The sequence below is a fragment of the Acanthochromis polyacanthus genome, chromosome 19 (assembly GCF_021347895.1).
Source record: "Acanthochromis polyacanthus isolate Apoly-LR-REF ecotype Palm Island chromosome 19, KAUST_Apoly_ChrSc, whole genome shotgun sequence".
Lineage (NCBI taxonomy): Eukaryota > Metazoa > Chordata > Actinopteri > Pomacentridae > Acanthochromis > Acanthochromis polyacanthus.
Window position 1 is genome coordinate 29,437,216 of NC_067131.1, and position 14,882 is coordinate 29,452,097.

The 14,882-nt window shown below is 38.3% G+C and overlaps 1 protein-coding gene across 3 annotated transcripts in view; it reads left to right on the forward strand.

Annotated features, from left to right (window-relative positions):
• aatkb (apoptosis-associated tyrosine kinase b) overlaps positions 1-14,882 on the forward strand; it is a 104,439-nt gene that overhangs the window by 40,050 nt on the left and 49,507 nt on the right. For 2 of the 3 annotated variants that reach the window (XM_051939796.1, XM_051939797.1), the window contains exon 2: positions 1,924-2,057. In XM_051939796.1, coding sequence (XP_051795756.1) covers positions 1,924-2,057 — 134 coding nt within the window. Of the gene's footprint in view, positions 1-1,923; positions 2,058-12,608; positions 12,734-14,882 lie in introns of those variants that run through there. The other variant, XM_051939798.1, reaches the window with a different exon arrangement.

The window sequence follows — 14,882 nt, forward strand, 5'->3', positions numbered from 1 at the left end:
TTGATTAATGCAGGAAGACGATTCATCACTAATTCTCTTTAATAAAGACGCCAGCAGGCCCGCTGTTCCAGCCTTCACCATCACTTTAGCTCAAAAATCAGAAAAAAACCTGATGTTAGCTGCTGCAAAACAAAGAAAAGGAACAAAATTCACCCTTCCTGGTGCAGAAAACAGGCAGTGATGAATGCTTTTTGTTTGTTTTCTGGTCATTCTCATTCTTTTTAGTAGGAAAACTGCTAAATACAAGCTGAGGCATGTGCTATATAAACGCATTTGTTGTTTCTGACCGTGAAAAAGTGATAAAAATGAGCTTCTTCAAAAGCCACGGTGCAGTTTCAACGACAATTCTACTGAAACCTGCTTAAAAACGTGACAAACACCTAAGCTCTGTTAAAACTTAGCTGGAAATGTCTTGAGTTCTCTCGTAATGGACAAAATTCTCCAAAATAATTGAAAAATTGTACAAAAATTTGTCCAAAGTGACTTAAACTTGTAGACATATTTGAAAGAACTGTCCAAAATGGCTCAAAATGCGTTAGACATGACTGAAGCCTGGAAACTGCTTCAGAATAATAAAGAAAAATGTCTAAAGTGACTTCAAAACGTATCCAAAACGGCTCAAATTTCTCCAAAATAATTGAAAAATGTCTAAAATGACACAAACGATTGAAATAACTGGAAAAAAAATCAAATATGTCAGAAGCAACTTAAAACTGCCAAAATTATTAAAGAAAGTTGTTCAAAATTAATTACAAGTGACTGAAACCTGAAAACTTGTTCAAAAATAATTGAGAAAATTCGTCAAAAGTGGTTCAAATTTGGTCAGGAAATGGCTCAAATTTCTCCAAAATTATTGAAAAATTATCCAAAATGACTCAAAAATTGTGGATTTTATTGCAACAAAATGTGAGTAAAAGCAGCAACAACTACATTTAAGCATGTGATACATCATTAAAACTGCAAATAATCTTAAAACCCAGCACTGGCAAAAGTAAACATTCTGCAGAATAGGAAAATATGCACAGAAACAAACAAAGCTAGTTAAAAAATATCACAAATACTTCATTTTATCAGATCGTTTTTAAACATTATAAATTAATCCTACAACTAATTATTATTTTAATCATTTTAATACTCTGTTGACTATTTTTTTGGTCTATAAAATGTCAGAAAATGGTAAAAAATGTAAATTATTGTTTCCCAAAGCCCAAGATGATGTTTTGTTTTGTTCAAACATATTGACTTTACTCTCATAGAAGAGGAAATAAACCAGAAAATGTTCATATTTATGAAGCTGAAGAGAGAATTTAGACTTTTTTTCTTAAGAAAATGCTCAAACTGATGAACCAATTATCAAAAATTAATTCCACAGTTGACCACTAAGTGAGTAATTCATGCATAAATATAGATTTCTGTGTTTATCTCAGGGGTTGTGGTTTGTAATGAACACATCCAGCTGTGGTTTTTGCAGCACAACTATGTTTCTGGGACACTGCAGTGAAGCAGTGACACACAAAAAATAGAATAAAGATTCATCTTTCGCCCCCTCCTGAATCCTCGTTATATAAAAATGCTCCTTTTTATTGGGGTAAAAACAAATTAAAGCTGCACAGTTTATTGATTTTGCGACTCGGCAAATGAAAATGTAATAAAAAGGCCAGTTAGTGTAAATAAATGTCTTTGTTGGCCGTCTTGCTGTGCGGAGGTGCACACTGGACTCATTTCAAGCAAGAAAACATAATTCCAGCTATAAATTAAACATGAAAATGATTCTAAATGAGAAATAGAAGATCTCCTGAGACAGTGGAATCTAGAAACACAACAGAAAACCCTCAGTGGGGATGGATGCTTCACTTTTCCTGCTTCAGTGTGCTCCTGACCACAGCCACATGCTTCATTTGTTGTTCTCTGTGCTTCCTGCAGATGGCGCTCCGCTGAGTGAGCTGTCCTGGTCGTCGTCGCTCGCCGTGGTGGCCATCTCCTTCTCGGGTCTCTTCACCTTCGTCTTCCTCATGCTGGCCTGCCTCTGCTGCAAGAAGGGCAAGATCGGCTTCAAGGTGCGACTTCCAGCTGGAATATTTTTTTATCAAACAACAAAGCAAACTAACACACCTCAGCAGGACTCGTTAAAGTTTATACTGAGTCTCGTATTTTCAGTCTCTGGGGCCACAAGCGATGCTGCTCATTTGAAGCACCTTTAAATAACATAGAGCAAACCTAACTTTTATAGAGCAACTTTAGCTAATATAGAGCAACTATAAATCATTCTTGAGCAACTTTAAAAAATGTAGAGCAACTGTGACTTATTTAAAGCAACTTTGACTAGTTTTAGAACAACTTTAACTAATATGGAGCAACTTTAATTCATTTTAGAGCAACTTTGACCAATATGGAGCAACTTCAACTAATAAAGAGCAATTTAGCTGATATAGAGCAACTTTAACACATATACACTACCATTCAACAGTTTGAGGTCACATAGCAGTGTCCTTGTTTTTGAAAGAAAATCTTTTTTTTTTTTATCAATGAAGATAACAGTAAATGAATGATAAATCCAGTGTAGACATTGTTAATGTGGTAAATGACTACTGTAGCTGGAAACGGTTGATGTTTAATGGAATATCTCCATTGGGGTACAGAGGAACATTTCCAGCAACCATCACTCCTGTGTTCTAATGCTACATTGTGTTAGCTAATGCTGTTGTGTTAGCTATTAGTTTGTGCATGGAAAATATAAAATTGTCTCGGTGACCCCAAACTTTTGAACGGTAGTGTACGTTGATGGGAAGCAGACAAAGATGGGACAGTTTCTGGAGCGGCGGGAGACCTGCAGCTTTTCAGGACCGGCTAGTATCTCCGATGTCGACCCCGTTTCTTAGCAGCACGCCGAAATGGGTCACGGCACCGGAGAAAATAGGACAAGGAGGATGGTGTGTATGTGTGTGATGAAGGAATGTTTTCTTTGCAATGAGTACAAAAAACTCCTGAATATGTGTCTGTGAGTTTAAGCTTATTACCTTGAGGGGTTTTCTTGCAAACAAACATGTTTACGTTCGGTGTTTCTCACTCTCTGTACACCCGAGGGCTCGACATGCACCATTTTTAAAACATACATCCACACGTTGGACACAGCCGTCATCTTCCCTGCTCTTTGCCACTGTATTCCTGTATTTCTTGGCATATTATCGCCAGCAGCTGTTGTATAACCTGAAACCGAGGGATGTCACACAGCTTGCATGCACAGCAGATTTGCATTTCAGCTCCACTCAGTCAGCAGGAATGTGAAACAACACGCCACCCAAGGGTTCGTGCACATCCGTCCTCTCCGTCTAAAAGATGGATTTAACTGCTATTCTGTTGGCCTCAAGCCTCAAATTCGGACAATTAGACATCTTGGACATGAGCATACTTGGATTTATCTTCGATTTAACTCCAAATGAAACCATTATTTACAGAATGAGCATCGTGCTGTGTCGTAGGGTTCATTGGTTTGGACTGTAATGATAAAGTTTTAGCTGATTCAGAAGGTAAAGCTGTGGATTTACCAGTTTAGTCTGCGTTCCAACCTTCAACTTTAGTCATGAGCTGTGGGTAGTTATTGAGAACGGTTGGGCTTGCACTTCCAAGCACTGTTCCTTAGCATTGAAAAGAATTAGCTGAGGTACTTCGATGCCTCCTGCCCTCCTTTCTTAGAGGTTTTCCAGGTACATCCAACTACACTGCTCAAAAAAATTAAAGAAACACTTTGAAAACACATCATATTTCAATGCGGGGAAAAAACTAACCGGATATTTACATTGATATGGACTGGATAATGTGTTAGGAATGAAAAGTGCCACATTGTTTGATGGAAATGAAAATTGTCAACCCCCAGGAGGGCTAAATTCAAGACACCCCAAAATCAAAGTGAAAAACTGATGTGGCAGGCTGGTCCATTTTCTGAAATTCGTTGGCAGCAACTCAAAACGGCACTCAGTAGTTTGTATGACCTCCATGTGCTTGTATGCAGCCTGACAATATCGGGACAAGCTCTGAATGAGATGATGGATGGTGTCCTGGGGTATCTCCTCCCAGATCTGAACCAGGGCATCACTGAGCTCCTGGACAGTCTGAGGAGCAACCTGATGGTGTCGGATGGAACAAAACATAATGTTCCAAAGGTGTTCTATTGGATTCAGGTCAGGTGAGCATGGGGGCCAGCTAATGGTATCAGTTCCTTCATCCTCCAGGAACTGCATGAGTTCTCTTACCACATAAGGCCGGGCATTGTCGTGCACCAGAAGGAATCCAGGACCACTGCACCAATGTAGGGTCTAAAAATGGGTCCAAGGATTTCATCCTGATACCTAAAGGCAGTCAGAATGCCATTGTCCAGCCTGTAGAGCTCTGTGTGTCCCTCCATGGATATGCCTCCCCACACCATCACTGACCCACCACCAAACCGGTCATGCTGAACAATGTTACAGGCAGCATAACGTTCTCCACGGATTCTCCAGACCTTTTCATGTCTGTCACATTTGCTCAGGGTGAACCTGCTCTCATCTGTGAAAAGCACAGGGCACCAGTGGTGGACCTACCAGTTCCTGTTTTCTATGGTAAATGCCAGCCGAGCTCTACGGTGCCAGTCAGTGAGCACAAGGCCCACTATAGGACGTCGGGCCCTCAGACTACCCTCATTAAATCTCTTTCTGATTGTTTGATCAGAGACATTCACACCAGTGGTCTGCTGGAAGTCATTTTGTAGAGCTATTGCAGTACTCATCCTGTTCCTCCTTACACAAAGGAGCAGATACCTGTCCTGCTGATCGGTTGAGGACCTTCGACAGTCCTGTCCAGCTCTCCCAGACTAACTGCCTGTCTCCTGGAACCTCCTCCATGTGCTTGAGAATGTGCTGGGAGACACAGCAAACCTTCTGGCAATGGCACGCATTGATGTTTCATCCTGGAGGAGTTGGACTGTCTGTGGAACCTCTGTAGGGTCCAGGTATCGCCTCATGCTACCAGAAGTGACACTTACCCTAGCCAAATGCAAAACTAGTGAAGAACAGTCAGAAAACATTAGGAAGGAAAAAAATATCAGTGGCCTTCACCTGTAAACTCATTCCTGTTTTGGGGGTTGTCTCATTGTTACCCCTCAGTGCATCTGTTGTTAATTTCATGAACACCAAAGCAGCTGAAACTGACTGAAAACCACCTCAGTTACTTACTTGACCAGATCAGTATCCCACATGTTTGACTGATTTGATGCAATACTTAGATTAAAAAGTGTTCCTTTAATTTTTTGGAGCAGTGTATGAGGAGGCCCCAGAGTAGATCAAGAAGTCTCTGGAGGGATTGTATATCTTGTAGGGTAACTTTTCTGATATATTTCTGTACAAGTAGACATCTTTTGCAACCATAGGAGTCGCCCTCTGTTAGCCAGTAGGTGGAAGTTATTCCGATCTAATTAAAGTATTATTTAACTGATCAGTATGGGCACGACTCTAAGCCCAGTTCTTTGTTTACGTCCATTGTCAGACATGTTGTAAAGGGAAAGTACAAGTTGCAGCAGGAAGTTAGGGCTACATATATATATTAAAAAAAAACAAAAAACAACAATTTCTCAACCAACAACCAACAGCATTATCAATTAATAACCAGTTATTTGTACTGTGCTGAGATCACTTTTTAGCTTGACAGACACATGATTTGAGTTGCAAACTCTGCTACTGAAACATGGAAATGTTGTCCCAGTTGATTCCAGCCTGCTTTAAACATGTTAGCTCTGTCCAGAGGCCATTACCTTTCATAGAAGTCATTGTCATGTTGCCCATTGCTAGCTAAACTCCCACAATGCTCTCTTCTTGCCAACATGAACTGACTGTAGTCTGGGTGATGCCTCCTCTGGTCACTTCAGCAATAAACAGTAAGAGGTACTACAGCTAATCTACAGTACATGTTCCGATATGTGGAGAATACAGCTTTTCTACCTTGTCTTTTGGAGCTTGTAGAGCCTCGCTACATCCTATCCTCTACTACTACTACATTTACCCTGTAACGCTACATTTACCCTCTAATGCTACATTTACCCTCTAACACTACATTTACCCTCAAATACCAATTTGCCCTCTACTACTACATTTACCTTCTAACAGTACATTTACCCTCTACTACTACATTTAACCTCTAACACTACATTTACCCTCTACTACTACATTTACCTTCTAACAGTACATTTACCCTCTACTACTACATTTAACCTCTAACACTACATTTACCCTCTACTACTACATTTACCCTCTAATGCTACATTTGCCATACAATGCTAAATCTACCCTCGAATACTACATTTACCCTCTAGTGCTGCATTTATCCTCTAACACTACATTTACCTTCTAACACTACATTTATCCTCTAACACTACATTTCAGCCTCACAACAGGGTTCCTGACATCACATTAATAAACTGCTTGGATGCAGAAATGCATTTTTTTCTTAATGCATTGCAGAGCTATTCAGTTGTCAAGCACACACACTGGATTGATTTTAATAACTTTAATGTACTTTAAGTGTGTGTTGTGTTGGAAAATGGTTTAAGGTTGGGACTCTGTATCGGCAGATACTAAATATTTAATTACCGGATCAGATTGGTGCAAAAAAATACTCGATTGCAACATCAGTACATTCAACACAATGCATTTTTAAGGCACTTCAGCACTGGTTTCTCTTTTCAGACTCGGAGGCTACATCCATCTTTTATATATAGTCTATTTCTGCTCATCGAAATGCTGCTCCACAGCATCACTGCGTCAAAAATTCCATTCGACTGCTGGCTACTAGAAACACACCAGTAAAGCAAGATTTGGCACTAAAACAGTCAGTTCATCACAAGGAACCTGAATAACACGGCTGATAATTATGTGGTTATTTAAACATGTTTTATGACATTTTATACTTGTACTTCTAAAGTTTCTTTCTAATTTCGAGTTTTAAAAAAGTTCCATTTATGGTTTCTTTTCTATTTCTAGCCCACATGATGTCAAATGTATCGCTACCGGTGCACCAGGAAGAGAATGCCACTGCATAAACCACATTTTTAAAAACTTGTTTGATCTGAATGTAACACATGTTCATTAATCAAGCAAAAACAGTCAATGTGCATCCTAAATTCTAATACTACATTTAACCTCTAACACTACATTTACCCTCTAACACTACATTTACCCTCTAACACTACATTTATCCTCTAACACTACATTTACCCTCTAATACTACATTTACCCTCTAACACTACATTTATCCTCTAACACTACATTTACCCTCTAATACTACATTTACCCTCTAATACTACATTTACCCTCTCACACTACATTTACCCTCTCACACTACATTTACCCTCTAACACTACATTTATCCTCTAACACTACATTTACCCTCTAACACTACATTTAACCTCTAATACTACATTTATCCTCTAACACTACATTTACCCTCTAACACTACATTTAACCTCTAACACTACATTTACCCTCTAACGCTACATTTACCCTCTAATACTACATTTATCCTCTAACACTACATTTACCCTCTAACACTACATTTAACCTCTAATACTACATTTATCCTCTAACACTACATTTACCCTCTAATACTACATTTACCCTCTAATACTACATTTACCCTCTCACACTACATTTACCCTCTAACACTACATTTATCCTCTAACACTACATTTACCCTCTAATACTACATTTAACCTCTAATACTACATTTATCCTCTAACACTACATTTACCCTCTAACACTACATTTACCCTCTAACGCTACATTTACCCTCTAATACTACATTTATCCTCTAACACTACATTTACCCTCTAACACTACATTTAACCTCTAATACTACATTTATCCTCTAACACTACATTTACCCTCTAACACTACATTTAACCTCTAATACTACATTTATCCTCTAACACTACATTTACCCTCTAATACTACATTTATCCTTTAACACTACATTTACCCTCTAACACTACATTTATCCTCTAACACTACATTTACCCTCTAATACTACATTTATCCTCTAACACTACATTTACCCTCTAACACTACATTTATCCTCTAACACTACATTTACCCTCTAATACTACATTTATCCTCTAACACTACATTTACCCTCTAACACTACATTTACCCTCTAATACTACATTTATCCTCTAACACTACATTTACCCTCTAATACTACATTTATCCTCTAACACTACATTTACCCTCTAACACTACATTTAACCTCTAATACTACATTTATCCTCTAACACTACATTTACCCTCTAATACTACATTTATCCTTTAACACTACATTTACCCTCTAACACTACATTTATCCTCTAACACTACATTTACCCTCTAATACTACATTTATCCTCTAACACTACATTTACCCTCTAACACTACATTTATCCTCTAACACTACATTTACCCTCTAATACTACATTTATCCTCTAACACTACATTTACCCTCTAATACTACATTTATCCTCTAACACTACATTTACCCTCTAACACTACATTTAACCTCTAATACTACATTTATCCTCTAACACTACATTTACCCTCTAATACTACATTTATCCTTTAACACTACATTTACCCTCTAACACTACATTTATCCTCTAACACTACATTTACCCTCTAATACTACATTTATCCTCTAACACTACATTTACCCTCTAACGCTACATTTATCCTCTAACACTACATTTACCCTCTAATACTACATTTATCCTCTAACACTACATTTACCCTCTAACACTACATTTACCCTCTAATACTACATTTATCCTCTAACACTACATTTACCCTCTAATAGTACATTTATCCTCTAACACTACATTTACCCTCTAATACTACATTTATCCTCTAACACTACATTTACCCTCTAACACTACATTTAACCTCTAATACTACATTTATCCTCTAACACTACATTTACCCTCTAATACTACATTTATCCTTTAACACTACATTTACCCTCTTACACTACATTTATCCTCTAACACTACATTTACCCTCTAATACTACATTTATCCTCTAATACTACATTTATCCTCTAACACTACATTTACCCTCTAACACTACATTTATCCTCTAACACTACATTTACTCTCTGCCGCTGCATTTACCCACTAATACTACATTTAACTCTCTCAACAGTATGCATCCTAAATTGTAACATAAACATAGTTAACTTAGCATGTTAGCATTAGCTAAATAGCACCGAATTTCGATTTCTAGAGTTGTGCTTAAAAGTGCAAGTATCCTTTTTGTAGCTATTTTTTTAAAGGTCTGCAAACAAGAAAATCAGCTTTTGTTTTTCATGACTCCAGCTCCTCTCTACTCCAGCCGGGTTAATTAAATATATTTATGTTTTGGTCGGCTGGTTGGGCCAAAACAAAACATCCGACCCTGGGACCAGATGAATAATTAGAAAAGATATGATCATCCTCCACAACCAGCTTCAGCTGTGATTCATATTAATGCGAGATTTATTCCTCGGCTCACTAATTTATGTCACAACATTATGTAAGCAATTAGCATAACTCAAGTCACTTTAGTGGAAATTGCAGAAACATTTATGTCGCCGCGAGGCTGAGCTGAATCCATGTGATAAAATCCTGTCAGATGACTTTTCTCACCACTCTGGGACATGAACGATTGTTCTAATAATGAGGTATTTTAGCCTCTGGGTGCGTCTCTATCTTCTCTTCATGTCGTCTGTGTTATATAATATCCTGTTCTCTCTGCTGGACGCTGCTTTTGTTTATAGATGCACGTCCAGTTGTTGTTCTGCTCTAAGTGAGGAATACTGATGCAGTGAAGACGGATGATTCGACCACCCAGCTGGAACCTGTCGGGGTGTGTCCGGGGAAGGGGTGGGAAAAGGGGGAAGCAAGAGGGCCAGAGGGCGTGAGGAAGGCCTTACCCATGAGCCCACAGAGCATCCGGCCTCGGGGCCCCATCTGGAATTAGACAGAGCCTCTCCCAGAGAAGAAAAAACACTTCCAGAGGGGATGAGAGAGAAAAGCTCTCTGTGTTTGAGGAGCAGAAAGATGAGGACTACTTCTCTGCTGGAGTCTAGTTTGGGATTTTAGGATTTTGATACGGGGTTTTGTTCAGTGGTGAAGTTTAGAGACACTGGAAGGCAAATTTAACCATCTCTGTTTCTTGCCTTCAGTCCAAAGATAAGAAAGCTGCATCAGTCTTCTCATACATATTTCCTAATGTCTTAAAGTAAAAATACCAAAACAAGGAGCACAACATTGCTAATATTATTATACATCGTTTTTGTCCTAGTTAAAAACCAGTGTCAGTAGAAAGATTAATTTAAAAAAGAACATTTTTACTCCGCCAAGGAATGCAACAGAGTTATGTGATGATCAGCGTAGGTCTGTCTGTCTGTCTGTCTGTCTGCAACATTACTCAAAAACAAACCAATGGATTTGGATGAAATTTTCAGAGAAGATCAGAAATGACACAAGGACCAACTGATTGGATTTTGGCAGTGATGCAGCTTATAGTCTGGATCCACGGGTTTGTTTAAGAGTTCTGTATCACTGCCAGATAGTGGCACAGCGTCACTGTAGCCATGAAAACAAATGAACAGGACATCAGCTGCCTGCTGATGATCACATGATTGCAATCCTACTACAAATCCACCGCTGCAGACTTATCGGGACTTATCTGTCAGAAATAAAACAAGAAACAGTTGATTAAATTGTGAGGGTGTTTCTGAGTCCCATCAATTGCCGTTGCCTGCTACATATTTAGGTCACATGATTTGGTATCCATACATAACGCACACATGTATAACACACGCCTGTGCTTAGTGCAAGATCATTTTGTTTGTGGGTACATCTATATTAAATGGACGGATTCTATGGTGCTGTGATTTATGGTTGTCGATAATTAATAAAGAAATGCTGCATTTCTGACAATGCCATATGGGGGAATAAGCAGCCTTGGTGGAGTACTGACGTCTCTGAGTGGTTTTCTTGTTTTATTTATTTACATGCCTCTTTCAACATTAACCCAGAATCTCTTAAATCTCAGAATTTGATGACGCAGATTTTTCTATACTTGCAAAATAAGGAGACAAAGCAAACTTAAATAAACCTTAAGTTAGGCTTTTACCTCCAGTATCCTTAATTATTAACCATCTTTACCTCAGAATTCATCTTTCGGTTTGAAAGGCATGTTGTCAGGAAAAAAATCACCAAAATTCGACCATTTATCAGATCCAGGAACTGCAACAATAAAAAGACTTTCAACTTTCAGATGGGCTTCGTACTAAGCACGTGTGACGTTCAATTCCATTGGGAAAACTACAAATTCTGAGCTGAAAATGGTCGGCTGTAATGTAAAACATACTATTCTACATATCTTTTTTGGAAATGTGTCAAAATAAAGGATTTGCACCATTTATAATTGTAAAAAACTAAAAATATTGAGCTCGTTGGTACACAAAAGAAGCCATGACTGAACAATCAAATGACGTGTTTATGTTGAACTTCAGGCAGCGTTTCCACAGAGCAGATAGGAAACGGCAACGTAGCCTGAGAAGAGAATCAAAGCTACTGGATCAATAAAATAAAAGTAGCATGGCTCAGAAACAGAGAACAGAGGAGCAGGTTGTTGGAGACACATTCAGCATGGTGCAACATCTTTCTACAGATGATGAGCAGAGTAGAGAGGAAAACACAGAGTTTGTAGAGGTTGCAAAAATGTAAAGAATCAAATATTTACAGCATATGGAGCCATCTTTTTTTAAAGTTTTGGTAGCCCCTGTAAACGCTTGGATGTTTTGGGTATACATGTTGATTTCATTTTTTTTTTTTAATTTCTGCATAAATTTCTGTTTCCATAGAGGTGCAGGACTTTAGATTGCTGTGAAAAGTGAACCCACTGTGAAGAAAAATGTGACAGAAAGTTACGTTTCTGCAATCGATACGACAGATTTTTCTTAATTTGCAAGATAACGGAATGAGGCACTTAAATAAACCCTTCATTTATAAAAGAGGAACGATTGAAGCGCTTGAGCTGCTTCTGAGTGATTACACTGAGAGGCAACATTCAAATATTTGGTCTAAATTATAAACTACACGACAACAAGAGTTTGAAGTTCAGATAAAATGGCAGTGTTTGGGTGAGGAGGTCAGAGGTGAGAGGTCAGCGGACGGTCCTCACTAGACTGGTGTGAACAGACGAGTGTTTGGGTGTTTTCCTGCTCTGTTCAGGAGGGGGAATGCCCTGCAGATGTTCTTCAGCTTTTGGGAAAGAGAGGAAGACAGAGAGTGATGTCACATGTATAGTATGTGAATCCCACCCACCCTCCTCACCCCCTCCTCACCCTCCTCCCACTCTGTTTTTTCCCTCTCTTACATTTTTGTGGGGGCTCGGTTTCCCTCGTCTCCCTCGTGAGATGACCAGAGGTTCGGTCTTCGCTGGGAGATTCTTTTTTTTTTCTTTTTTGCTCTTCCTCCTCCCATCTGGTTTCCTCTCCCTCCATCCTTCCTCCTCCTCCTCCTCTTCCTCCTCTTCTCGGATCGTTCCTGCAGTAGTGATGAAGACTCTCTTCCACCCGGTGGGAGCTCTGTGGGGTCGCTGAGTGTTTGTGAGTTTGAATGAACGTTTGTGAGGAAGATGTTGAGGCGATGCAGCCCAAGCTCGAGTTGGTTTGAGATGACATCTGTGGAAAGGTAAGGCGATGCTGTGGTGAAGTTTACTGGCTGATATGTAGTGGTTGTAAACACATTCCATCTTTATTTTCCTGCTTTATTTCATCCTGAGTTGCCTTTTTTTTTTAATTAATTGAAAATGAATCAAGAAACTGCTTCACAATTTGATTCTGGTGTGAGTTTTGGACTGTTTATAGGACAGAACATCTTGAAAAGCTCTCAACAGAAAGATGTGGGAGCGGCTAGTTGGGATTTAGTTCACTGGTGATGATGTTTTTTTTAGTTAAATCACAGATCTTCTTATTTGACTAACAAATAAACACATCTCCTAAAGAGGATTAAATATAAAGCAGTAGAGCAGCAACAACCAAAACAAGTATTCATGTCAAATTTGATGATTTGTCGGTTTTATATAATTGGAGTATCTTGTATTTATTGAAATATCTGACTGTTTTTTGGAAAGAGCATCTTGAAAAGCTCATTGTGTTTTAGGAGCAGAAAGATGAGGACAGTGGGAGAGGCTAGTTTGGATTTTGGTTCACTGGTGATGAAACTTTGTGAGTTTGCAGCCTTAAATCCACAGATGAGAGAGTTGCATTACTGTCAGATAACTGTCTACGGGTCATCCCAAAACTGGAGGACATTTGGGCTTCAAAATGCTTCAAAAAATAAACTTTTTATAATTTTTTGCTCCATATTCATCAATAATAGTAGTAGGCTTGGTTGGCTCAGCTTACACATCAATGGTAGCATTTTTATTCCATGTTTTATGTGTTGTTTGCTAACCCTACTCTAATCACAGAAACAGGGTTGCTAATCCATGCGAACGTTAGCTTTGTCTCAGGAAAACTTAAAATAGTTTTCCAATATGTGTATTTTTGTGAAGACTGCCCTTCACTTAAGTCATTTTAGAGAACTTTTTGATCATTTTGGATACATTGTTAGTAATTTTAGACAAACTTTGAGTAATTTAGGACAAAAATTGACTCAGTTTGGACAGGCTTTAGTCCATTTTTGACAAATTTGGAGTCATTTTGGAGATGTTTTTTGTCATTTTAGGCAAGAATTGGGGCATTTCGGACCAATTTGGTTGAAGGAAAACTTAACTCTCTTTTAGAAACATTTTTGATAATTTTGGATACAATTTTAGTCTTTTTTTTTTTTTTTTACACGTTTAGTCCTTTTAGAGATGTTTTTGTCATCTTAGACACATTTTGAGTAATTTAGGACAAATTTTGGTACTTTATTAGGATTTTGTACGTGGATTATTTGAAATGTTGTGGCTGGGACATAAAATGTCATCCAATTCTGGAATGATCCACATATCTCTTTAAGGTACAATACAGACTATTTCATTTCTGCAGCAGCTGGAGCAAAATCATCAAGAATGCATTTCAAATTTGATGATTTGCTTCTTTTCTGTTTGATAACATTTCCATACTGGTGATTTTTGGACAGTTTTTTAGGACAGAACATCTTGAAAAGCTCTCAGTGTTTCACGACAGAAAGATGAGGACTGTGGGAAAATGTGATTTGGGATATTTTTCAACGGTGAAAAATAGTTTTGTTAGTATATCTATCTGTCTGGTTACCTTCAGGTCACAGATTAGAGCTGCCTCCTTGCTTTTATCTACATAACAAATAACCCCAACGATTCCTTTGAAGCAAAAAAGTTTAGATGATTTAGTTTCTGCAGCAGTAAAGGAGCAGCTCTAGATGTGGCTTCAAACAACCAAGACACACATCGTTCAAAATTATCCCAGTGTCTCTTAAACTTCTGAGTTTGATTCCTCTCGTTTTTCTTCCTTTGCAAGGTAAGGGCAGAAGGCACTTAAATTAACCTTAAGCCACGCTTTTTACACCATTAATTATTAACTCTTTAAATGCCAAAAGCCACCAGCAGGTTTGAAAAGCATGTTATTTGTAAAAATAAAAAAATCACCCAAATTACACGATACATCAGAGCCAGAAATTGTAAAAAGTGAAAAAATCCCCAGATTTCCATCTTTCCAACAGTCCTAGAACTAATAATGCATGATGTGTGGGTTTATTGGAAAAAATAACCAAATCTAAGCTTAAAATTGTGAAAATGACCACATTCAAGTTGTTGAAAGATGCATTCAGCATGGTGAAACATCTGTCTACAGCTGATGAACAGAGCAGAGAGGAA